The sequence below is a fragment of the Lutra lutra genome, chromosome 16, assembly GCF_902655055.1.
Source record: "Lutra lutra chromosome 16, mLutLut1.2, whole genome shotgun sequence".
Classification (NCBI taxonomy): domain Eukaryota; kingdom Metazoa; phylum Chordata; class Mammalia; order Carnivora; family Mustelidae; genus Lutra; species Lutra lutra.
The window spans coordinates 15088238-15111763 of record NC_062293.1 but is presented as its reverse complement, the minus strand read 5'-3'; the positions used below and the strand labels follow the sequence as shown (position 1 = coordinate 15111763).

Below are 23526 nucleotides of genomic sequence, written 5' to 3'. Positions count from 1 at the left end.
AGCGGATGATCACCAGGCTCTCATCTGGGACATCCAGCAAATGCCCCGGGCCATCGAGGACCCGATCCTGGCCTACACAGCTGAGGGAGAGATCAACAACGTGCAGTGGGCATCGACTCAGCCTGACTGGATTGCCATCTGCTACAACAACTGCCTGGAGATACTCCGAGTGTAGCGTTGGCAGCGCCTTGCCCACGAGGCGGGGGCTGGTGTGTTTCCTGCCTCTGCCCCATCCCCAAAGTAAGAAGAAATGTGTTTCTGGTGGCCAGTATGTCTCTCATTGCTTTGCACCACTGTTACCAGAAGCTGCTCTAGGAGTTCCTGGCCGGTCGTCCCATCGCTGTCTGTGCCAGACTCAGTGCTGTGTGGCGCCTTCTCAGCCCAGGGCTGAGTTTTAAGATTTTCTCTCCTTTTCTCTTCTCCTTTGGTTCCTCCATTAAAATTTTCTGTATATTTGTTTGTCAGCTGTTGCGTTAATGAGCATTGCAGGCCCTGGCTGTGTTTGTGTTCATCTGCCCCAGATGTCTCTTACCTGTCCGCTGCCCTAGGCGGCGCTCTGTGTCTGTGTCATGTTAGCACTTAAGTGGGAACAGATACCGGTTTGGAGTTGTCTTTCTTCCTGTTATCAGTGTCTTTAACAAATTTCAACTTTGTATATTTTTTACCTATCAGGCTAATTTTTTTACAAAAAGGATTTTACTCTTCTTGGTTTCTTCCTTTGTTTCATAGTCCGCCCCATGAGCACTTCCTCTCTTCCCTCAGTGCCTGGATCTAGCACTGGGCCCGTGACCCCATGAGCAGTTTGCCTTCTTGAATCACTGCCTGAGTGCGACGTACCTGAGCAGGAGTCCCAAACCGCCTCGGTGCTCTGAAGTCGGCCAGTTCTCTCACTTTTTCTGAGCCCGGCTCTTCTCAAGGACATTCTGGGCTCCCAAACAGACATGTGAAGGCTTTTCTTCCTCAAGTACCTCTTTCTGACCCCCCCCCCCACCCCAGGACCTGCTGGCAATGTGTTAGAGCTGAGAGAGACAGCGTGTCTGACTTGAAGGGAATGGTTTCAGAAAAGCTGAGCTTAGAATGCATTTCCAGGACATAGTTTCCGAGCCTGTGTTTCCCTCCTGATGTAAGTCTCAGGCCATTTTCTTTCATGTCTTGAGTGATAGGCAAGCACAGTCTATAAGCTGAACTTTGGTATCTCTGGCTGGTTTACTGTGACTGATGGTTGGCCACTCTTTGAGTGAGAGGGTCCTGCTTCAGAGGCACATAGTCTGTGCCTCTAATCCTGAACAAGATCTCCTTTAGAGCGTGGGGGACTGTCAGCTCCTGGAAGGAGTGGACTAATGGGCTGTGATAATCCCAGGCCATCGAGTAAATAGGTAGCTGTGGGGCCAGCCAGTTAATGTGCATCTTTCAACCCTCCTGCACCCACCCCCAGCCACCCCATCCCCCCACCATTAGGTACTGAGCAGTATTGGACTTGCAGGCTGCAGTGTCTGTTTCCGTTGCATGTATGAGTTCCATGGAGGGGGCTTGTGTGTGATTCTGGTGCTGGATGAGTCTTTGGGCAGGCAGGGTTTGAGACATGCTCAGTCTTGGGGGCCTTTGGTCTAGTGTGTTCTGCCATAGGTTTTTGAGCCCTTCTGAGTTGCGCAGTGTTGAGTAGCGGAGTAGCAGACCTTAAAGCTGGTGGTTTTGTCCACTTGTGTTCTCACCTGCTCTTGAGAAATAAAACAGTTTTGTTCTTCTGGACCCTTAAACTTTTATGGTTGAGTCTCCTTTTCCAGAGCAGATGTATTTTTGTCTCCAAAGTCCCAGCTCTTTGCTTTACTACACAGGTGCTTGTCCAAAGAAAAAGACTCTTTCTTAGTGTCTTTCCTCTTCTACTTTTTTACTTTCTTATTCCAATTTTGAGACTCTTTAGCGGGCTCTCCACTTGAGTTTGACTTTGCTGCATTTACTCCCAGATTTGCACTGTGTCATTCAGAGGTGTGAAGTGAACAGTTCTTGGTCAGAGCCCTCCTTTGCTTGTAATTGTATTTGCTGGTTCCAGGGTCCCTCTCCTAAGGGTAGCAAGTCTAAGTTGATGGTAGCTTGCTCTAGGAGGCCGTCAGGTCCTTCCCCTGGAAAAGGGTCTGAGATGGAGGTCAGACTGGTAGGAGGGGCTGGTCCTCCTGGGGCAACGTTTAACCGCACTGAGTTCTGTGTTCAGATTCCTTTCCTGATCTGCACTTAAGCATGGTCTGCATGGTGAGATTTGTCAACTGGAACTGGAAAACAATCAGGGGAAATAATTAGTCCGTAGTAATTAGAATATATTTGCATAAAGTTGCTATCACTCTGGAAACCAACAACTTTTGGTGGGTTTTTTCCCTTGCCCTGTGGGCTCCCAGACCTTTCTTCCCTTCCTAGGTCCTGTTGTGTGGTCCTCCTCCCCTGGCATCTCCCTGGCATCCACCTGGGGCCCAGGTGAGACTCCCTAGTCTCCCTGCACAAATACACACACACTCACAGTTGCAGAGATGCCGGTGTTTTGAAGTCCCAGCTCTCTTACCCTCCGTTTACACCATAGGCCACGTGGCCTCGTGGCTGAGGAGAGGATTTCTGTAGTCTCAAGACTGAGAAAGCCTCTTAGCCAGGGATGCTCCAGATCTCTTGTTGTTTCAAAAGCAAGTGTCTATTTGTGGCTTTTCCATGTGCTCCTGTGGCCCTCTTTACCCCCCACCTCCGTGGGGCCAAAGCTGCCTGTTTTCCTTGTCCGCTCTGAGGGGGCCGAGAGGTGCTGAATAAATTCGGCTTCAGGTTCCACATCAGGGAGTTGGTGAATGGATACAAGTCATTCAGGGGCTTGAGTATTTATACCCAGAAGAGTTGGAACCCTCTCCTTCTAGGGAGGAATGGAGCTGTCAGTCAAGGACTTGAAGAGGGAAGATACTCGATCACTTGGTGAGAATTTCTTACCAGAATCAGGATCAGCTCTCAACCAGTTAAGATTGGGGGGGGGGTACAGAAATAGTTGAGAGTCCTACAAAGTTTTGATGATGGTTTTGGCTGAAATTTTTGGAGGAGATTTAAGATACGGGAGAAAATCTGTGGTAAGTGTTTCTTTAGATCAAGGGAAAAGATATTAGAGGGCATGAAAGGTCTGGGGTGGCCATGGAATGACGCTATGCCCTCAGCCCGTGTCAGCCTTTTTGGAACTTTTGTCAGATAATCTGGCACTGTCTAATTGTGGGGACAGGATGCCAGCTCGGGCAGAGGAGCCCCTTCCTACAGCACTGAGCCATGGGTGATGTTGGTGGCAATCCGCAGGTGTTGGCAGTCCCGTGGCCATTCCTGATCATGGCTGTCCTTGGTTGTAGGCTTATACAGAGCAGAGGAAGCAGGCGGTCCTGCCGATTTTCCTCTCTTCCCTTTTCTTTTTCTCCCTCTGGCCTTGCCCCCATAGAACTTTCTCCCTTCTGCAGCCTGGGCCTCAAGTCTGAGGTGGTAAGAACAGTTGAGAGCTTACAGGGTTTACCACATGGCAGGGGCCTCCCCCGGTTTGAGAATGTGGCAGCTTCTTTGCCTGCCTGGGTTGGAGTAAGGGAGACCATTCAAGTAGACCCCTCTCTCAAAGCAGACGCTTCCCTTTAATCCCTCACCCCAGGATGAGGAAGGAAGGTCATGCCTGGCACTTAAGTTGGAATTTCCCAGGGAGAAGAGCTGAGCTGAGCGTCGCTGCGAGCTCTGGAGCAGGCTCTCTGTACTGGCTGGGCCAGCTGCCCACAGTGTCTCCTGCTGCAGAGCCTTGCCTGCCTTTCCCACCTGTACTCTTTTCTTCTCCCACCATTGTCATTGCCACTGGCTCTCGGAGTCAAAGGTGTGACTATGCAGTGTGGGCCCGGTCCTCTCAGGCTACCTTGTGGATATTATTTTTTAAGTCTGGAAACATGCGGGTGCCTTCCCCAAGAGGCTTTGGACTGGTGTAAAACCAGAAACAAATAAGCTAGTGAAAGCATGAACTCAAAAAGAAGGATGTTGGCAGTCTGTGTAACAGCTAGAAAACTTACAAGGACCCACCTTTAGGACAACCCATTGGCTATGGACTCGTGATGTCTGCTGTTGAAGAGAAATGCTCTCGCCTGGGGTTGATTGTGGTAACCCGGTGTGCAACGAGACTTGTTGAGCTAAAGCTTTGACTTGGCTTGAGTATGGATCACTTGCTTTGGTTCCTGTGTATTTTATGACCCTGTCAGTGACCTTCCCCCCACACCCCGAGTGTGAACTTGTAGCATGATTGTACAAACCTCTATGTAGGAAATGGAGATTCCTTGTTCTCTGAGATGTTAAGCTCTAGCCAATCAATTTCTGTCTCCTCTAGCCTAGTACGTCTGAACTTCATTTCTTGTTATATATTTAAGCTTTTCCTCTATACTCTAGCTTTTGTGACCTCCCATGGTCAGGTGGAGAGGAAGCTGTCCCCTTGCAGAACTGTACTATCCCATTTTTCTTTTTAAAAATATTATTATCACAGGACTGATTGTACACAGGGCTCGTAATAAAATGTTAACACTGTGCTGTGAGACCACAATGGTAAATCTCCATTGAAGGCGACTCCAAAGGCACCTGAAAGTGGAGTGTTACATCTATGACTTTATTTCTTGCTTCCTGAGTATATTAAACCTAATTTTCACCCTTTCATTCTGTTTCAGCCTCCTGTATAAGAAGTACCGTATTTTCTGCCCATCACACTTTGTAATAAAACTTGAACATGTATAGATTGACTGAATTTCTTCTTGTGATGAATTCAGTTCTTCCCATTCTGCTACTGTGGTCATGTTCCAGAGACACTGGCTGGGTGACGAGAGTCCTCCCCAGCCCATCATACTATCTGACAGCCTGAGTCATTCCTCTTACTAAAACACAGAGCACCTACTCTGTGCCAGGGGCTGTGATCCTCAAGTTGCTTGCAGTCTCCCAGATAAACAGTTCCTGGCAGTGTTGAAACTATGGGAGTGTTTAGGCTTACTGGTTGCCCTGAGGAGGAGGTGATCCTCTGTGTCTGGGTAGGAGCCAGAGGAGGTCAGGGAAAACTTCACAAGACAAGGGATGGTGAAACTGAATTTTGAAGGCTGAGTAGGAGTTCTCTGGGAATAGGGAAAGATATTTAAAGCAGAAGGATCATCCATGTACAATGTATAGAGGCAAGAAAGAATATGGCCATATTCAGAGAATTATAAGTTGATATGGGATTTTGAATGGGGACTGTCGCTTCGCTAGAGAAGTAAGTAGAAGCCAGATCAGGCAGAGTCTTTTGTGCATTGCAGGAAGTTTAGACCTTATACCTGTATGAGATTTTGGAAAACTCACGTAGAGGCAAGTCATGCTCAGAACTGCACTTTAGGAGGTAGTGAAGAAAATGTCCATGTAGGGGATGCAACAGGGAGTCCGTTCACCTACTGTAATAGGATGAGAGAAAGTAAAAGCCTGAACTAAAGCAGGAGCAGCAGGGGAGGAAAGGACAGGACATAACGGAAGAGATTTAAGAGGTGGGGTCATCAGGATGCAGCAAACTGCGGGCTCTGAAGGATGACAAACGATAATTCCCAGACCCTGTGGGTTTGGACAACAGGTTCTGATGCCGGCTAGGGTTTCCAAGTTCAAGCCAGTTTCCTCAGCCTACATCCCAACGTGGTAAGATGGAGGAGTGCCTGTTCCCACTGCTGTTCAGATGCTCTGAGTCCTGGTTGAATACTCCTTCTATTTATTTTTATTTTCATTCTTGGCTCACATTAAATCATTTCAAGCGAAGAGAAGTAGGGTAAATTGTGATTGATTTCATGACCCAGTATTTGGCAAGTAACTGCCATCGTGACAGAAACATTGAGCTGGGGGCGGCAGTGGGTCTGGGGAAAAGAAGTACGTACTCTAAGAGTTTATGCGGCTCCTGGCTGGCTTAAGTCAGTAGAGCACGTGACCCTAAATCTCGGGGCTGTGAGTTCAAGCCCCATGTTGGGCGTGGAGCCTACTTAAAAAACAAAAAACCACTTCCAAGAGTTTAGACTCCATGGGACAAAATGAGCACCTGCTGGCTCTGTTAGAACTGTACTGTACAGTCTGACGACACAGATGCGAAATAGGAGATTCCTGCTCTTTAGTTTTTTCTTTTTTCTTTTTTTTTTTTAATATTTTATTTATTTATTTGACAGAGAGTTCACAAGTAGGCAGAGAGGCAGGCAGAGAGAGAGAGGGAAGCAGGCTCCCCGCCAAGCAGAGAGCCCAATGTGGGGCTTGACCCAGGATCCTGGGATCATGACCTGAGCCGAAGGCAGAGGCTTTAACCCACTGAGCCACCCAGGCACCCCTTCTGCTCTTTAGTTTTTAAGGGGTGCTCTGGGAGAGTTGTGCTGTTGGTATTCACCTCTTGAGCCCGGGCTAAGCTGCGGTAACAAACCGCTATACCTCAGAGGCTGAACACAACAAAATGTTACTTTTTGCTTATGTGAAGTCCTTTGGGGGTTGGTCAGCTACATCATCCAGAACTTGTGGCCTCCCAGGTTTCTTGGAAGGGGAAAATATGTTAGGAAGAGTTCTGCCCATATCTACCAAATTCAGCCGTGTGATTCCAACCTAACTGCAAGGACGTTTAAGAAAGGTAGTCTGCCTGTACGCCTAGGAAGAGGAAATAAGGTGGTGCGTAGATAGTTCTGTTTCTGCCCCACCAACAAATGAGCGGCCAAGGCTCATTGTAAATGATTTCAGTGATCCTGAAAACCAGGCTCTAGCGATGGTTCAGTCATCTGTGCATTTATCTAGAGAGAGTATTAGCTCAAACTGAGAAAGTAAAATTCTGCCCTGCTATTCATCACAGATAAATAGACAAAACGAGCTGCAAAGTTAACAGGAAACAATATTTCTCATAAGCACACCTGCAACTTAAAATGTCATAAAAGTTCCCTTCTCTGAGTGACTGCTTTTTTTTTAATAATTCGCTGAGAAACTTCTCTAAAATCAGAGACAGTCAGAAAAGTTTGCTGTCTGAAATTCTATCAGTGAGAATGAGGACTTAACAGTCTTGCTTTTAGAGAATCTAAGTCACTCTGACAGAGACGCAGCCTTGATTTCCAACCCAGGTATAAAACTTAAGAGCAGGTGCTTCGGAATCTGGCACTCCCCATGAGTTTTGTAGTTTGCACGGAAATTGAACTCGGTCTGCTTTGTAGTCCAGAGCTGATGCTGACACAGCTTCTGTGTTCTGTTGAGACTATTGAACTCTATTCCATTGAAATTTCACCTAACCTCCACCTTTCCCCACAATCCTATAATAATTGTCTTTTTCTGTGTTTGGTGAGACACCTCACCATCCCTCCAGTGTGGAGTTTTTCTTGTTGCACTGAGTCCAGAGCTGACCTGGTTGAACTACAGGTTTGCCTGGTAGACTTAGGCTGATTGGACTAGGGCAATCTCAGACTTTACTTTGGCCTTCATGCTTATTTGTGATTCCCTTAATTTGCCTTTTGCTATTCAAAAGGACATATTAAACTGTATTTTTAAATGACAAAAAAAATACTATATATGCATAGCTAATAAGCACATGAAAACATCTTAGACATCATTACTCATGAGAGAAATACGAATCAAAACAACTGTGAGTTATCACTTTATACTCACTAGGGTGGCAACAGTTACAGTCAAAAAGAGATGATAAGTGTTGGCAAGGATGTGGAGAACAGTGGAAACCTCATACATTGCTGGTCGGAACATAAAATAATGCAACTGTTTTGGAAAACAGCCTGGCAGTTCCTCAAAAGGTTAAACGGAGGGCGCCTGGGTGGCTCAGTGGGTTAAGCCTCTGCCTTCGGCTCAGGTCATGATCCCAGAGTCCTGGGATCGAGCCCCACATCAAGCTCCTTGCTCAGCGGGAAGCCTGCTTCCCCCACTCTCTCTCTCTGCCTGCCTCTGCCTACTTGTGATCTCTCTGTCAAATTAAAAAAAAAAAAAAGATTAAAAAAAAAAGTTTAAATGGAGTCACTGGAACAACTCATCAGTTCCACTCCTAGGTATATACCCAAGAGAAACAAAAACATGTCTATACAAAAACTTGTACATGAATGTTCGTGACAATATTATAATAGTCAAAAGAAAACAACCAAATGTCCATCAACAGATGAATGGATAAATAAAATGTTGTAGATTCATACAATGGAATATTATTTGGCAATAAAAGAGGGATGAAGTACTGATTCATGCTACATCAACGAACCCGGAAAACATGCTAAGTGAAAAAAGTCAGTCACAAAGGACCACATATTATATGATTCTATTCATATGAAACATCCAGAATAGGCAAACCCATAGAGGAAGAAGTAAATTTTCTACGTAGGACTGAGAAAATTGAGAGGAAATGGGAAATGACTGCTAATGGATACAGGGTTTCTTTTTGGGGTGACTAAAATGTAAAACTGATTATAGTGATGGTAACACAAGTCTGAATACATATCCTAAAAACCATTATACACTTTAAATTGGTGATGTATGACCTGTGAATTATTTCAATAAAGCTGTTATTAAAAAAAAAAAAAAGAACTATGCCGGACACGGGGTCCTGTCCTCTCAAAGAATTTAATATTGTGGTGGAGACAAACATTTTTAGATTAAAAAAGTGCTAAGGTACAGGCGAGTATGAAGGATCATGTGAGCACGAGGTAGGGCATCTGCGCCCAACTGGAGAATTAGGGCATGTTTTCCTTTGGTGGAAAATCATGTCCGAACTGAATCTTGAAGGAAGAGCAAAATTCAGCCAGGTGAAGTGAAGTGGAACAAGGATCCAAAAAGACCCAGGTTTGTGGTGGATACAGGAACTGCAAAAGGTACCAGGAGCAATCTGTTTCCAAAATGGCAAAGTAGAAGGAGGAGAGTGCCGAGCCCATCACAAAGTAGGCTGGATAATAAGCAACAACAATAATAAATTCCTAAGCGAACTATTAGTTAAAGCTAAAAAATTTGAGTTGTACTCCAACCTCGGCCCCGGCTCAGCAGAGGCGCGAGACTGGAGCAAGTACCGTGCGGCGGAACGGATTTTTCAGGCTTTGGGGGCGCGTTTCTGGAACGGACCGGAGAAAGGAAGTGTGCTACATTATCTAAGGGACCCACTCCCGGCTACCGCGGGTCTTGTATTGGGTCGTTCGGGTCCCGGCTACCCGGTGCTGGCCTGAGCACTTGGGTTTCCGGAGACGAGTGGAGGTGGCCTCAAGCTCAGGACTTGCCGGTTTCTGCCTCGGACGCCACGGGCTGATCTTAACCGCTGCTCGTTGGCTGTTCTTGCTGACCTTGGTCCAGGGTCGGAGCCAATGGCAGCTTGGGCTGCTGTCAGCCTGAGCAGGGTCGCTGCCCGGTGCTTGAGGGGAGCTCTAGGCCCCGGGGTCCGGGCGGCTCTTTCACCCACCCTCGCGGCTTCCCAGCCTGAGCCCACGCGCTGTACCAGCGCTCCGGGCAGGACGCTGCACCTCACGGCGGCGGTCCCCGCCGGGCACAACAAGTGGTCCAAAGTCCGGCATATCAAGGGTCCCAAGGACGCCGAAAAGAGTCGCATCTTCTCCAAGCTCTGTTTGAGCATCCGCCTGGCAGTTAAAGGTAAGTCACCCGCTGCTGCACTTTGTGCGCCCACAGCTAAACCAGGGGCCCACCCCTAACCTTGGTCCTTCATATTCTTTTCTTTTCCTAATTCCCACCGTTGCCCACTTCATAAACGTTCAGGACACCTACCTGCATTGTATGTGTCCACTCACCTTCCCAGATGCTGAGCATCTGCCTGCATGGCAGGGAGTTGCTCTTAGGACGATAATGGTAAAAGTGACTTCATTCTAGTGTGTAGCGGGGTACTTCATGGAAACAGACTCTAAGAGAAGGTCTATGTGTTTCTGGCCTGAAGAGACAGATCAAGCCCTCTAGTCCCCTCTGGTTGTGGACCACAACGTAGGTTGTGGAAGGGACATTGAGTAAATCTGTTACTTGCCCAGTGTCAGTTTGCTTCATTAGGATTTCCTAAGACACATTTTCTTGGAAGGTAAGTTTGCAGCCATGGCTTTTTCAATAGTGTAGCCACTGCAAGATGACTTTTTTGTTTTTGTATTTAGTGTCAGATACCTGTAGGAGTGGAGAAAAAAGTCCTGTAAAAATCATGGACCTTGGGGTCAAGAAAACTTGGTTTCTGTTACTTACTAACTGATGACGTTGAGCAAATGGCTTAACCTTGCAGAGTTTCAGTTTCCTTCTATAAAACAGGAATAGTACCCACTGTATGGTCGTTTTTGGCACATAATAGGGACTCAGTAAATACTAATTTCCCCCTAGAATTCATGCCTGATATTTCTTTTGGCTTCCTTCTACATTCTTTTTTTTTTTTTTTTAAAGGTTTTATTTATTTATTAGTCAGAGAGAGGGAGAGAGAGCACAGCAGACAGAGTGGCAGGCAGAGTCAGAGAGACAAGCAGGCTCCCTGCTGAGTAAGGAGCCCGATGTGGGACTCGATCCCAGGACGCTGGGATCATGACCTCAGGCGAAGGCAGCCGTTTTAACCAACTGAGCCACCTAGGCGTCCCTTCCTTCTACATTCTTGATACTAAGTGAGATCAACACTATTGAGTGTTTGTTATGTGCACTGGTAATACAGAATAATGAGGTATAGCCCCTACTCTGAGACACAGCATGATTAAACCTTATCATATGAGCGTTTCAATAATTACACACAAAATAGAGTCAGAGCAAGGGGTATTAATAAGTCCAGGAAATGTTGGTACCACTTTCATCCCTCAGCTCTTCGTCTGATGCAAAGTGGTGTTTGCTGAAACCTAGCAGAAAGATATCCATCCTTAGGATTAATTAGGAACTTCTTTTCCGGGGCGCCTGGGTAGCTCAGCAGATTAAGCGGCTGCCTTCAGCTCACGTCATGATCCCAGGGTCCTGGGATTGAGCCCTGCATCAGGCTCCCTGCTCACTGGGGAGCCTGCTTCCCTCTCCTCCTGCTGCTCCCTCTACTTGTGCGCTCTCTGCCAAATAAATAAGTAAAATCTTTTGGGGAGCCTGGGCGGCTCAGTCGTTAAACGTCTCCCTTCCGCTCAGGTCATGATTGCATTGTCCTGGGATCAAGCCCCTCATCAGGCTCCCTGCTTGGCGGGAAGCCTACTTACTCTCCCACTCCACTCGCTTATGTTCCCTCTCTTACTGTGTCTATCTCTGTCAAATAAACAAATAAAACCTTTATTTTTTAAAAAATAAAATAAGAGAGACAGAGAGAGAAAGGGAGCATGAGCAGGGGGAGGGGCAGAGGGAAAAGCAGACTCCTCACTAGGTGGGGAGCCCGACATGGGCCTCAATCCTTGGACTCCGGATCATGATCTGAACCGAAGGCAGATGCTTAACTGACTGAGCTACCCAGGTGCCCCAAGAGACTCTTAATGATAGAGAATAAACTGAGAGTGGATGATAGGAGGTGGGTGGGAAATGGGCTAGATGGATGATGGGTATTAAGGAGGGCACTTGTTATGAGGAGCACTAGGTGTTGTATGTAAATGATAAATCACTGAATTCTACTCTAGAAACCAATATTGCACTGTACGTCAACTACCTAAAATATAAATTTAAAAATATAATAAAAATTTAGGGCACTGCGTGGCTCAGTTGGTTAAGTGGCTGTCTTCGGCTCAGGTCATGATCCCGGGGTCTTGGGATGGAGCCCTTCATCGGGCTCCCTGCTCACTGGGGAGCCTGTTTCTCCCTCTCCCTTTGCCTGCTGCTCCCTCTACTTGTGCTCTCTCTCACTCTGTCAAATAAATAAAATCTTTAAAAAACAAACCAACAAGCCTTCTTTTCCAAAATACTGCTCCAAATTCCATAAACATTTAATATTGAATAAATGTTCAAAATTAACTGAAAGCCAGGTGGTGACTTGCTACTCTTTTGGGTGGGGGTGGGTAGAGTGGCAGAAATCCCTTCTTTCTCCCAGCTGTAATGAGATGTGTTCACTCACTCTTTTCTTTCTATCTCAGAAGGAGGCCCCAACCCTGAGCACAACAGCAGTCTGGCCAACATCTTAGAGGTGTGTCGCAGCAAGCATATGCCCAAGTCAACGATCGAGGCATCGCTGAAAATGGGGGTATGTCCTCAATTTGACTTCTTGTTATTGCTCATAGCCCCTCCAGGGCCCATGTCCAGAAGGCCGCCACATACTCCTTAGATTATCAGAGAATAGTATGAATAGTCAGGAATAGTATGAATAGACAGTGTACGGAACCAGACTGCTTAGGACCACTCAGCCAAAGTGTGAGGATGTGAGGTAGAAAGAAGGGGTACAATGTGGGGAGTGTTAGATTGAGGAAGGGTCTGTTTTTCAGATTTGTATGCCTTAAAGGAGAAGAGCCAGTAGAAAGGGAGACAGGGCATTAGTGATTGTGGGAGGGACAGAGTGTAGAGCTCAGGTATGGGAATTGTCTTTGAGCCCAGGTGAGAGGACACCTCTTTCTCTGGGACAGTAGGAAGGATTTGAGGAAGTGATAATCATCTTAATAGCTAATAACTATTGAGAGCTTACTCTAGGCCAGGCACTTTGGTAAGAACTTTGTATGCATTATCTTACTGAATCGTCAGAACAACCTCAAAACTTCCTCAAAAGTGGAAACTGAAACACAGAAAGATTAGGTGACCAAGTTCACATGGAAAATGACAGACTTGAAACCAGGCAGACTCTAGAACCTGTTTTCTAATCATTATACACATGCCTCCATGTGGGCCGTGGTGCAGATAAAGTGGAAAGAGGATTTTCCCCCACCTGGTGGTCTTTTATTTCCTTTGTGAAAGAAGAAGGAGTAAGTCGTCATTTGAGAGTTCCTGGAAAGGTAGCAGGGCAGGGTGCTGGGAGAGAGTGGTGGAGGTCGGGTGTGTGGGCAAGGGATGAGTGGAGGCAGCATGGGAGGTCCGGTGAGACTGGTCACTAGACCTTCATTGAATTGTTTGAATTTTGTGGCCAAACTGTTTTCAGTGGTTCTTATGATAGGGCCCAGGGTGCTATTTCTTAAAGTGATACTCAGCACCCCAAGGGTAGGAGACTTCACAGGTGGATCTCATGCGGGATAGGTGTAGGAACATGAGTCTTGGTGGGAGTGTGGGGGGTGATGTGTGTGTTAGATGTGGGATCCATTTGGGATAGGGAGGAAATGAAACTAGGAGGTGGCTAATTGATTGTTCGGGGACCAGAGACACAGACTCCTTTCCCAGTAAGGGGCCATACTTGCAGTTACCTCAAAATGGGTCCCAAAGGGCCACCTCTCAGAGGTAAGGGACAGCAATAAAGACTTGAGGCCCTAAGCTGTACCCCAGAGTGCCCATCCCTTGGAGTCAGTATCTGTGTTCTGGGTTGGGATGCAAGAGGTAATTTGGAGACAGGAAAATATGCTCATGTTGTTTATTGCAGAAAACCAAGGATGTTTATTTGCTGTATGAGGGCCGAGGCCCTGGAGGCTCTTCTCTGCTCATTGAGGCATTATCTAACAGTGGCTCCAAGTGCTATTCAGACATCAGACGTATCCTGAACAAGAATGGGTAGGTGTGCGTCTGGGGAGAGTGGAAGGGTATGAAACCTTGAGGTTCCAATCCTTTGCAAGGAAACTGCAGTTGTTCCCGGTGGCATTTGAAGTTTTAAGCATATTTCATCCATAACAGAATCCAGATGGGATCATTTCTTCTTTAATTCATTCTGTACTAGGCTTGTCTATCAGGTGGAGAAGAGGCCCTTTGTCCCATTTTTCCCCACCTGTAGCCATGTAATGTCCAAGTCTTAAAATGTACCACTAAGACTGGAATTTTATTTTTTTTTTTTAAGATTTTATTTATTTGACAGAGAGAAATCACAAGTAGGCAGAGAGGCAGACAGAGAGAGAGGAGGAAGCAGGCTCCCTGCTGAGCAGAAAGCCCCATGTGGGGCTCGAACCCAGGACCTGGGATCATGACCTGAGCTGAAGGCAGCGGCTTAACCCACTGAGCCACCCAGGCGCCCAAGACTGGAATTTTAAATGATGAGCGATGTCTTTGCATCCACTAAACTGCAATCAGGGCAGAAAGAAGGGGATGGGGATATGTTTGGATTTTTCCCTTGCCCAGTGGTCGCTGCATACCCTCCTTCAGAAGTATGGATGTCTATACAGTGAAGGCTGGGTGGGAAACAGAGTAATTAGAATGCAGTGCTATGGTGGGCTGAGTGTCTACAGGCATTCAGTCTAGTGTGTTTCCTTTCCTTTGAGGGGAATGATGGCTGATGGAGCTCGCCACTCTTTTGACAAAAAGGGGGTGATCGTGGTTGGAGTGGAGGACAAAGAGAAGAAAGCTGTGAACCTGGAGCGTGCCCTCGAGCTGGCAATTGAAGCAGGAGCTGAAGATGTCAAGGAAACTGAAGACGAAGAGGAAAAGAACATTTTTAAAGTGAGTATGAAGCCTTGGTGTTTGCTGGACTTTTGTCCTAATAGATGCGTTAAGGCATGCTTCTCTTTCTTCTTTCTCCCGCCCTGGGGTACAAGTGACAAAAAGAGTTCACATGTTGCATAAACATTTATTACGTGAATACTGCGTAGGGCTTACTTGACCGAGGACTACAGGAAGCATTCAGAACTCTGAAAACTATAGCTCTGCTGGTAAGAACTTAAACACAGTGATTCAGGGGCGCCTGGGTGGCTCAGTGGGTTAAGCCTCTGCCTTCGGCTCGGGTCATGATCCCAGGGTCCTGGGATCGAGTCCCACATCGGGCTCTCTGCTCAGCAGGGAGCCTGCTTCCTCCTCTCTCTCTGTCTGCCTCTCTGCCTACTTGTGATCTCTGTCTGTCAAATAAATAAATAAAATCTTAAAAAAAAAAAAAACCACAGTGATTCAGGTTTTGCAAAATTCTGACTGCCTTTATTCTGCTATCTCCTGGCCCCTCACCTCTTGACTTTCTTTTGTCCCTAGTTTATTTGTGATGCCTCTTCACTGCATCAAGTGAGGAAGAAGCTGGACTCCCTGGGCTTGTGTTCGGTGTCCTGTTCTCTAGAATTCATCCCCAATACAAAGGTGCAGCTGGCTGACCCTGACCTGGAGCAGGCCGCCCTTCTCATCCAGGCTCTTGCCAACCATGAGGACGTGATCCAGGTCTATGACAACATTGAGTAACTAGCTCTGTGTGCCCCCGGGGGCCTTTCTAGGCAACTGGCAGCTCATTCTGGAGCACATGCTTCTGCAGTGACTGGGACTGAAGCAGATTGGAGGCCTACCAGGGTAGGAGGCATAAAACCAAGACCTGCGTGGATACGGGAGTGGCCAAGGGAGTCACTGCATCTCTGTGGGGCCTCTTTGTCAGCTCTGCTGGTGTCTCAGAGCTCTCCTGGCTATAGGGAGGAGACAGCCAGCTAATCAGACTCTGATCTTAGGAAGTTGGTCCTTGGGGGAACAGCAGGTACCCTGAGGGCCCTTTTACTAGAAACTTCTCTTAAATAATATAATTGATCTGGGTTGCTACACTCCTGTTGTGTGGCTGTTGTGTTTTCCTGGGTTTTTGTCCAAGAAAAACTTGACTTCCTTTGAAGTCTATAGGTTTAATTCTACTACTCCAGTCCCAGGCTTTTTTTTTTGGACCAGAGAAATGTAGATCTCTATGGCACCACTTTGCCCTAATGCTGGTCTGGTGGCCTAAACCTGTCATTAATCATGCATATAGTATTTATCAAACACCTGTGTACCAGGAACTGTACTTAACCAGGAGCACAAGCTGTTTAGTTGGTGCCCTGTGTTAGATCCCACTCTTAAGACCTAGGACCTCAGAGGTCAGACACAGGACTGCTGTCTGCTGGAACTGCCCTAGGGCAGTGTGAGCTGATGTGCATGCCTCCTTGTTCTCTTCTCGTGGCCTCCTTGCCCTCATTCTGCCAGAGAGCTTAAGGCTCTAACCCAGTGGGAAGTCAAGTGCCAGTGATAAGGGATTCCCAGGCCTTCTTTCACCCAGGCCCTTGTGTGTTCTGAGATTGGTCAGAGCAGACCTCTCAGCAGAGCTGCTTGGTCACCGGAATGCCCGCCCTTAGCTCCTTTTCATCCCTGCTGCCAAATGCTGAGGCACTGGGGACTGGAGAGGAAACGAAAACAGAAGGAAGGGTGAAGGACTGAGTCAGAGCCTGGCCGGCTGCGAAAGAGGACCCTTTGTACCTTTGGCTCTTAAGTGTCAGTTTTGGGTTTTGAGAGACCAGGAGTGCTAGTCACCTGTGCAGGAGCCCATCAAGCATGTCAGGCCTGGAGTGGCTTTTTGATCCCCGTTATTCACCTACTTATAAGTTGTTTAAGCCGATTCTGAGATCAGAGTAATTTTCTTTTTTCTTTTTTTTTTTTTAAGATTTTATTTATTTATTTGACAGACAGAGATCACAGGTAGGCAGAGAGGCAGGCAGAGAGAGGAAGGGAAGCAGGCTCCCTGCTGAGCAGAGAGCCTGATGTGGGGCTTGATCCCAGGACCCTGGGATCATGACCTGAGCCGAGAGCAGAGGCTTTAACCCGCTGAGCCACCCAGGCGCCCCCAGAGTAATTTTCCTAAAGGAGCTTCAGGTAAATGAGAAAAGAACAAAAACCAATTGGCTGGCTATAAATAATAACTTCAGCTTTTAAAAAAGACAGATTACTAATTCCATGATGACTTTAACAATTGGAGAGCAAAGGCTAAGGAAAGGAAAACCAATGAAATAACCCACAAAAATGCCAAAGCATATACTCTTATACCTCATTACATAACATGATACCACCTGGCATTCTTTACGTTTTTTGCTTTGTTTTGTTTCGTTTTAAAGATTTATTTATTTGTGTGAGAGAGAGAGAGAGCAGGGAGAGGGGCAGAGGGAGAGAGAGAATCCCTAGAGGCTCCGCACTCAGCGCAGAGCCCAACGCAGGGCTTGATTTCACCACCCGGAGATCATGACCTGAGCAGAAATCAAGAGTCGGATGCTTAACAAACTGAGCCACCCAGGCATCCCACATTCTTTAGTTTCTAAAGGAGGTAACTCATCTAGATATCTGATGAGCACATCCTTAAAATAGTGCAATTTAGGGGCGCCTGGGTGGCTCAGTGGGTTAAAGCCTCTGCCTTCGGCTCAGGTCATGATCTCAGGGTCCTGGGGTCGAGCCCTGCATCAGGCTCTCTGCTCAGCGGGGAGCCTGCTTCCTCCTCTCTCTCTCTCTCTGCCTGCTTCTCTGCCTACTTGTGATCTCCGTCTGTCAAATAAATAAATAAAACCTTTAAAAAAAAATAGTGCAATTTAAAGTGCTGCTTTGGGGCGCCTGGATGGCTCAGTGGGTTAAGCCGCTGCCTTCGGCTCAGGTCATGATCTCAGGGTCCTGGGATCGAGTCCCACATTGGGCTCTCTGCTCAGCAAGAAGCCTGCTTCCCTCTCTCTCTCTCTCTCTCTGCCTTCCTCTCCGTCTACTTGTGATCTCTCTCTGTCAAATAAATAAATAAAATCTTAAAAAAAAAAAAAAGTGCTGCTTTGTCATTTTTAAGATGCTTTTACATGTTTGATTTTCGCAGCCAACCTATAAAATAATCCCAAGTATTTTATGCACAAATGGTCTTATAGCAAGCAGGTGAGAGTAGGTCTAATACTCTCTCTTACCGTGATAGACCTTGGTTTATAAAAATAGCTGTTTTATAAATGTTGAATATAATTTGGAAGAATCTGATAATTTCTGATCTGAGAAATCTGGACCAGGAGAGCCTGCTCTGGAAGGGAAGTGGCTATTCACGTGAATAGTTTTCTAATCTAATAGATAGGATTTGTTTAAAAGGATTTTTGTGTTGACTGCTTTCTTACAGCAAGGCTTTGAGTGGCTCTGCACTGACCCCTGGTGGTGCCCTGCAGTCTTTCCTGCGGCTAATGTGGGAAAGGCAGAAATGGAGCCTTAAGTCTGCTAAAGAGACCCTTAGCTACATAGGTTAAATAGCTAAGTAACTATTTAACTGAATAGTTAAGTAGAGAGGATATGTGTTATTCTGCCACTAAAAATTATTTTCTGAAGAATATTTTATGTCAAAGAATGTTTACAATGTAATATTAAGTGGAAAACAAAGATGTAAAGCTATATGTATAGTATGGTCCAAATTTTAAAATATAATCATACTTTATCTATGAACTTTAAAAAAAAAGACTAGAAGGAAGTCTAGCAAAATCTCAAAACTGGTTATCTGTGGGTGGTGATGTTATCATCTTTATTTTCTATAGTCATATATTTTATGAGCGTAAACATTTAAAAAAAAAAAAAAAAGAAAACTAGTCACATTATTGTTCAACTAGGGTGACAGCATGTGAGAGACCAGGAATCAGGCATACCTTAACCTCCGAAGAATGAGATCTGGTCTTGGCTTGCCTTTGCCTTATTGTCCGTCATCGTCTTAGTAGACAAAATCATTGAATGCCTTGCAGCTGGCCTCGGCTCACTTTCAAGTGACCTTTCCATGGGATGGAAGTATTTGTGACAGGTTCTGTCCATAGCCTTGCCTCTCACAAGAAGCGTTCGCATGGCACATAGCTGCCTTCCCTCTGCCAGAGGCCTCAGCTGAATCGAACAGGAACCATGAAGGCTCTGCTTCCAGTCCACAATGGAAATTCAACCGGCCATGGCTGGAGTTACTCTTTTGGTTTTTTGTTTTGTTTTACTCTCTGAAACTTACAGCACAACAGTCAATAAAACTTTACACTTGAAGAAACCCCAACTTGTAGACTTTGATTTGAATCCCTGGGGACTCCTCTGGAGCCATTCTGAAGAGGAAATAAATGAGCCAGTAAGTCTGGCAAGAGGGAGTGATGATAGATACTACCCTCGTCTAGACCGGAACCACTTTCTCTCCTTATGCCCTCCTCAGACACTGAACACGATAGTAGTTTTTGCTTTTTCTCTTTTTGTCTTTCTTTTAGCAATGTGAAAGGGGTAACATCTGTGGTTTTTGAATGAATAAGTGAACCTCAAATGGGGGGTTCCCTACCCCGTTCCTTCTAAGATATAACCACCGTTAATCTACTCTGTATTATTCTACTCCTTGGAACCAGTCTGCTGGGGAATAGATTTCAACTCTGCCAATTGCCAGGAACCTTGGACAAGAACTTAACCTCCTAGCACCCATTTCTTCATCTATAGAAAGAGGACAATAGTACCTATCTCATAGGGCTATTTTGAGAATTGAGTTAACAAATGTTAAGCACTTAAAACAGTGCCTGGCAATAGTAAGTGCTCAATAAATGTTGGCCTTCTCCCCCCAACTCAGTATGAATGAACATTTTTATTTATTTTTTTTTTAAAGATTTTATTTATTTGGCAGACAGAGACCATAAGTAGGCAGAGAGGCAGGCAGAGAGAGAGGGGAAAGCAGGCTCCCCGCTGAGCAGAGAGCCCGATGCGAGGCTCGATCCCAGGACCTTGAGACCATGACCTGAGCTGGAGGCAGGCTTTACCCACTGAGCCACCCAGGCGCCCCGAATGAACATTTTTAAAAGCTGAAATGTGATCACCCTCTACATTTCTGCTTTATAAGTTGTTGTTGTTTTTTTCACTTCACAGTGTATCCTGGATGTTTCAGTGACCATTACTTACCTTTGCTCACTTAAAGAGTGTTCCCTAGGATAAATTTATAGAAGTGGAATTTCTAAATGAAAAGCACTTTTTCCCTATTGATTAGTGTCAATAATATATAAAATATCAATGTTTTAAAAATCTTCTCCGAGGTAGACATCATTCCTTAACAAATGCAGATAAAATAACTGGTTGAACTACTGATCTGAATATATTCTTTACCTCTGAATTGAAGAACCTTTCAACAGGGGCACCTGGGTGGTTCAGTTGGTTAAGCGTCTGCCTTCCACTCAGGTCATGATCCTGGGGTCCTGGGATTGAGGCCTACATAGGGTTCCCTGCTCAGTGGGGAGTCTGTTTCTCCCTCTGCCCCCACCCCTCACTCATGCTCACTCTCTTCCCTCAAATAAATAAATAAAACCTTTTTTTTTTTTAAGAATTTTCATCAAATCAAGGGGTAGCTTTGTTGGCATTCTTTTTCTTTTCTTTTTTTAGAGAGAATGCACATAAGCAGGGGTTGGGGAGCAGAGAGAGAGAGAGAGAGAGAGAGAGAGACAATCTTAAGGCTCCACACCCAGCTTGGATCCTGATGCACGGCTCAGTCTTGACCCTGAGATCATGACCTGAGCCAAAATTGAGTCCAACCCTTAACCAGCTGAGCCACCCAAGCACCCCTTGTTTTCCCTTTTAATACCAAATTCATTGAACTATCCCTGAAAAGAATTCATTCATCTTTATTATTCCCTATCTCATGTCCGAGTGTCTCTATGCTCTTGAAAGAAAAAAAGAGTGTTCAGCTGGTATATCAGACTGTCTGACGCCCTGAGCATTGGGATCAGGTATGGCTCAGGTACTTAACCAGGGGCATCTACTCTGTGGCACCATGGGAACAGACTTGAGAAGGCATGACCCAGATGGGAGTCTTCACATGGGGAAAATGAAGAGTGAGGAGAGAAACAATATAGAAAGAGAAAATATAACTAAAAGGGCACAGTTGTTGAGATTACATTCAACTACTAACATCCCCAGTTACAGTTCACTTACTAAAAAAAAAAAAATTTTTTTTAAATGTACCGTGAAAGATGCTAGGCATACCGATTTGAATGACAGCTTCTGTCTCTATGCTTACTTCCTTAAAGGCAGTTACAAAAGAGTGGGACGGGTGCTTTGGTGAAGAAATTATTAGGTGCTCTGGTACCCAGCATTGTGAGTATTTGTCTGGAAGGGTTTCTTGGAGGGAGTGATGTTCAGGCTTAGTTTTTTTCCTGAAAGAATAAAGATGGGGGAAAGAGTGGAGGAGAAGAGTATTCAAAACAAAACAAAATAGCAGATGCAGAGGTATACAGGCGAGACGAACTACAGTGGTTCTTTGTGGCCAGAACATAAAATTTGAATGACAGGGTTAGCAGAGGTGGGGAATGGAAAAGCTTGTGGCTGAAGAGGCATACCCTGAGTCTGGCAGAACCTTCTTATCTATATCCACATACTTGATTTATCCTAAGGGCAATAGGAAACTATAAAGTTTTTAAGCAGAGCACGACGGGATCAGGATCCATTTTAGAAAGATCACTCTGTGATGTAAGCAGACACTGTTATACTGGGTTTGAACTAGGATGGTGGAGCTGAGATTGGGAGAGGAATGGACAGATTGGTGACATGGTCAAGGTTAGCTGTGGGAGGAGAGAAATGGAGAGGAAGTGTTCTCCAAGGTAGAGAATTCACAGGGCAAACCTGGGAAACTGAAGATCACAGAGGAAATATAGAACTATGGAGGAAAATGATGAATTCAGTTCGGACCTGTAGAATCTGAGATGCCTATGGGAGGCTAGAGGATGAGACCTTGGAAGCTCAGAGGAAGGTCTAGTGTGGTAACTTCAGCATGGGAATGTTTGAGATGGCTGCTAAGGGACAGACAATGGAAAGGAAGCCCTCAAAGCAATTGCTAGAAGGAAAGTCACAAGGCTCTTTTCAGCTAAAAACTTATGTGGTTATACTGAAGTTCTCTCCTATGTGCAAGGCACTATTCTAAGTGCTGGTGATAGGATAAGGCAGTGAACGGGACAAAAATCCCCGCTGCCACACAGCTTATGTTCATGGTAGTTAGAGGAAAGACTAACAAACATACAATTTTAGTCACTATGAAGAAAAATAAGGCAGAATAAAGAATGAGGGAGAGGAGAGGGGCTCTTTTGGAAAGGGTGCTTACAAACTCAAAAGAGTTGATGTTTGAGCAAAGACCTGAATAAAATACAGGAGTTAGCCATGGGAACATTTTGGGGGAAGAGCATTCCAGGTAGAACAAATGGCAAGTGCAAAGATCTTGAGGTTGATAGGTTCAAAATGTGGTAAGACAGCAGTGTGACTGGAAGAGTGATCATGGGAGAGAGTTAGAGATGAGGTGGGAGAGGATGGCAGGGCCAGCTCCTACTGAGCCCGAAAGGCCATGACAAAGACTTCTTGGGGGTTATTCTAAGTGCAGGGGGAAGCCATTGGAGGCTTAACAGCAGGGTGATGGCATGACCTGAATTACACTGTATAAGGATCGCTCTGGCTGCTGTGCAGAGAATCATTTTTCAAGTGGCCACAGAGGAAACAGGGGGTTGGGTTAGGAAGCTAGGGCAGTCATCCAGGAGAGGGTAGCAGCTTGGACCAGGCTGATAGCGGTGAGAAGTGGTTGGATTCAGATATATTTTGAAACCAGAGGCAAGAAGACCTGCTGAAGGATTAGATATAGGGGTGTTAGGCAAAGAGCAAAACCAAGGAAGACTGCTAGGCTTGTATTTCAACAAACACAATGGGAAAATAGAGGAGTTGGGTGTTTTCTGGGGAGGGGGAAAGGATAGAGAGTTCAGGGTGAAACTTGTGAAATTGGGCGATGTGTTTCAGACATTCCAAGAAAATTGCTGAATAAACCTTCCAATACAGGCTATGGAGTGAGTACTAGATCTCCACTTGCATAGTTATGTCTTTTTTAAATATTTATCTCACAGGTCAATAAAATTTAGGGTCAGATATGAGCCTCAGATTGGTAGATTGAGACCTCCAGCCCTGGCTTGTTACACACATTCTCACCAGAGTGATACCCCATGAAGGGAAAAATGACTAAGGGGTGAAAAAAAAAATCTTAGATAATACAGTGGTATGTGGCCTTCAAAGCTCAACCCTACTTGACCAAATCTTATTCCTTAGTATTTAATTTCTCTCATTAGAATTAACATTTAATTAAGTAATTCAGAATGTTCTCCTGGGTGGGGGCAAGGGGAAGGTGACAATGAAAAAGCAGTTGAGAAACAGTGGCCTGGTACAAGAACATGACCTTTGGGTGGCAGGTAGACCTGGTATGAATCCTGGCTTTACCACTTGGACATGGTCCTTAACTTGTTTGAGCTTCCATTTCCTCATTCAAATGCCAATAGTATTACTTACCTCAGTTATTGAAAAGATTAAATAAGATGATGGGCCTGGCATATAATAAACAACTAATAATTATTAATTTTCTTTTCTTTTTACACTTTTTTGAAACTTTTTAAAAGATTTTATTTATTTATTTGACAGAGAGACACAGCAAGAGAGGGAACACAAGCAGGGGGAGAGGGAAAGGGGAAAAGTGGGCTTCCACGCAGAGCGGGGATCCTGATGTGGGTCTTGATTCCAGGACCCTGGGATCATGACATGAGCTGAAGGCAGAGGCTTAACGACTGAGCCACCCAGGTGCCCCTTTCCCTTTCACTTTCTCCCCTTCCCAGAAAAGAGATTTTTATAGTTAAGAACTACAATAAACTGGATAGGGATCTAATCAAGTGGGAGAAAGACCGACTTAAAAGCTTGTTGGAAAGAAAAAAGAAAACAGGATAAGGGGCCTGATTAAATACTGGGGGGAGGAGGGAGAGAGTGTAAAGAAAGAGGGGAGTCCAAGGTAATTCTTGA

The 23526-nt window shown here is 45.6% G+C and overlaps 2 protein-coding genes across 4 annotated transcripts in view; both read left to right on the top strand.

The window, feature by feature from the left end:
- Positions 1–4755, top strand: part of DCAF7 (DDB1 and CUL4 associated factor 7) — a 34005-nt gene extending 29250 nt beyond the window's left edge. The window contains exons 7-8 of one of the 2 annotated variants that reach the window (XR_007123372.1): positions 3–240; positions 4692–4755. Coding sequence is in view for 1 of the 2 variants with exons in the window: in XM_047707156.1 (XP_047563112.1) it covers positions 3–175 (173 nt within the window). In the remaining variant the exon portion in view is untranslated. Of the gene's footprint in view, positions 1–2 lie in introns of both variants that reach the window. The other variant, XM_047707156.1, reaches the window with a different exon arrangement.
- Positions 4756–9094: 4339 nt separating this feature from the next.
- Positions 9095–15518, top strand: LOC125087835 (translational activator of cytochrome c oxidase 1). 2 transcript variants are annotated; one of them, XM_047708546.1, is made up of 5 exons: positions 9095–9612; positions 12030–12133; positions 13448–13575; positions 14274–14451; positions 14971–15518. In XM_047708546.1, exons 1-5 carry the CDS (start codon positions 9330–9332, stop codon positions 15169–15171), a joined length of 894 nt encoding a protein of 297 aa, XP_047564502.1. In that variant the 5' UTR covers positions 9095–9329; the 3' UTR covers positions 15172–15518. The 2 variants fall into 2 exon arrangements, with proteins under 2 accessions (XP_047564502.1, XP_047564501.1); XM_047708545.1 differs by having other exon boundaries at positions 9098–9612; positions 12027–12133.
- Positions 15519–23526: the final 8008 nt, after the last annotated feature.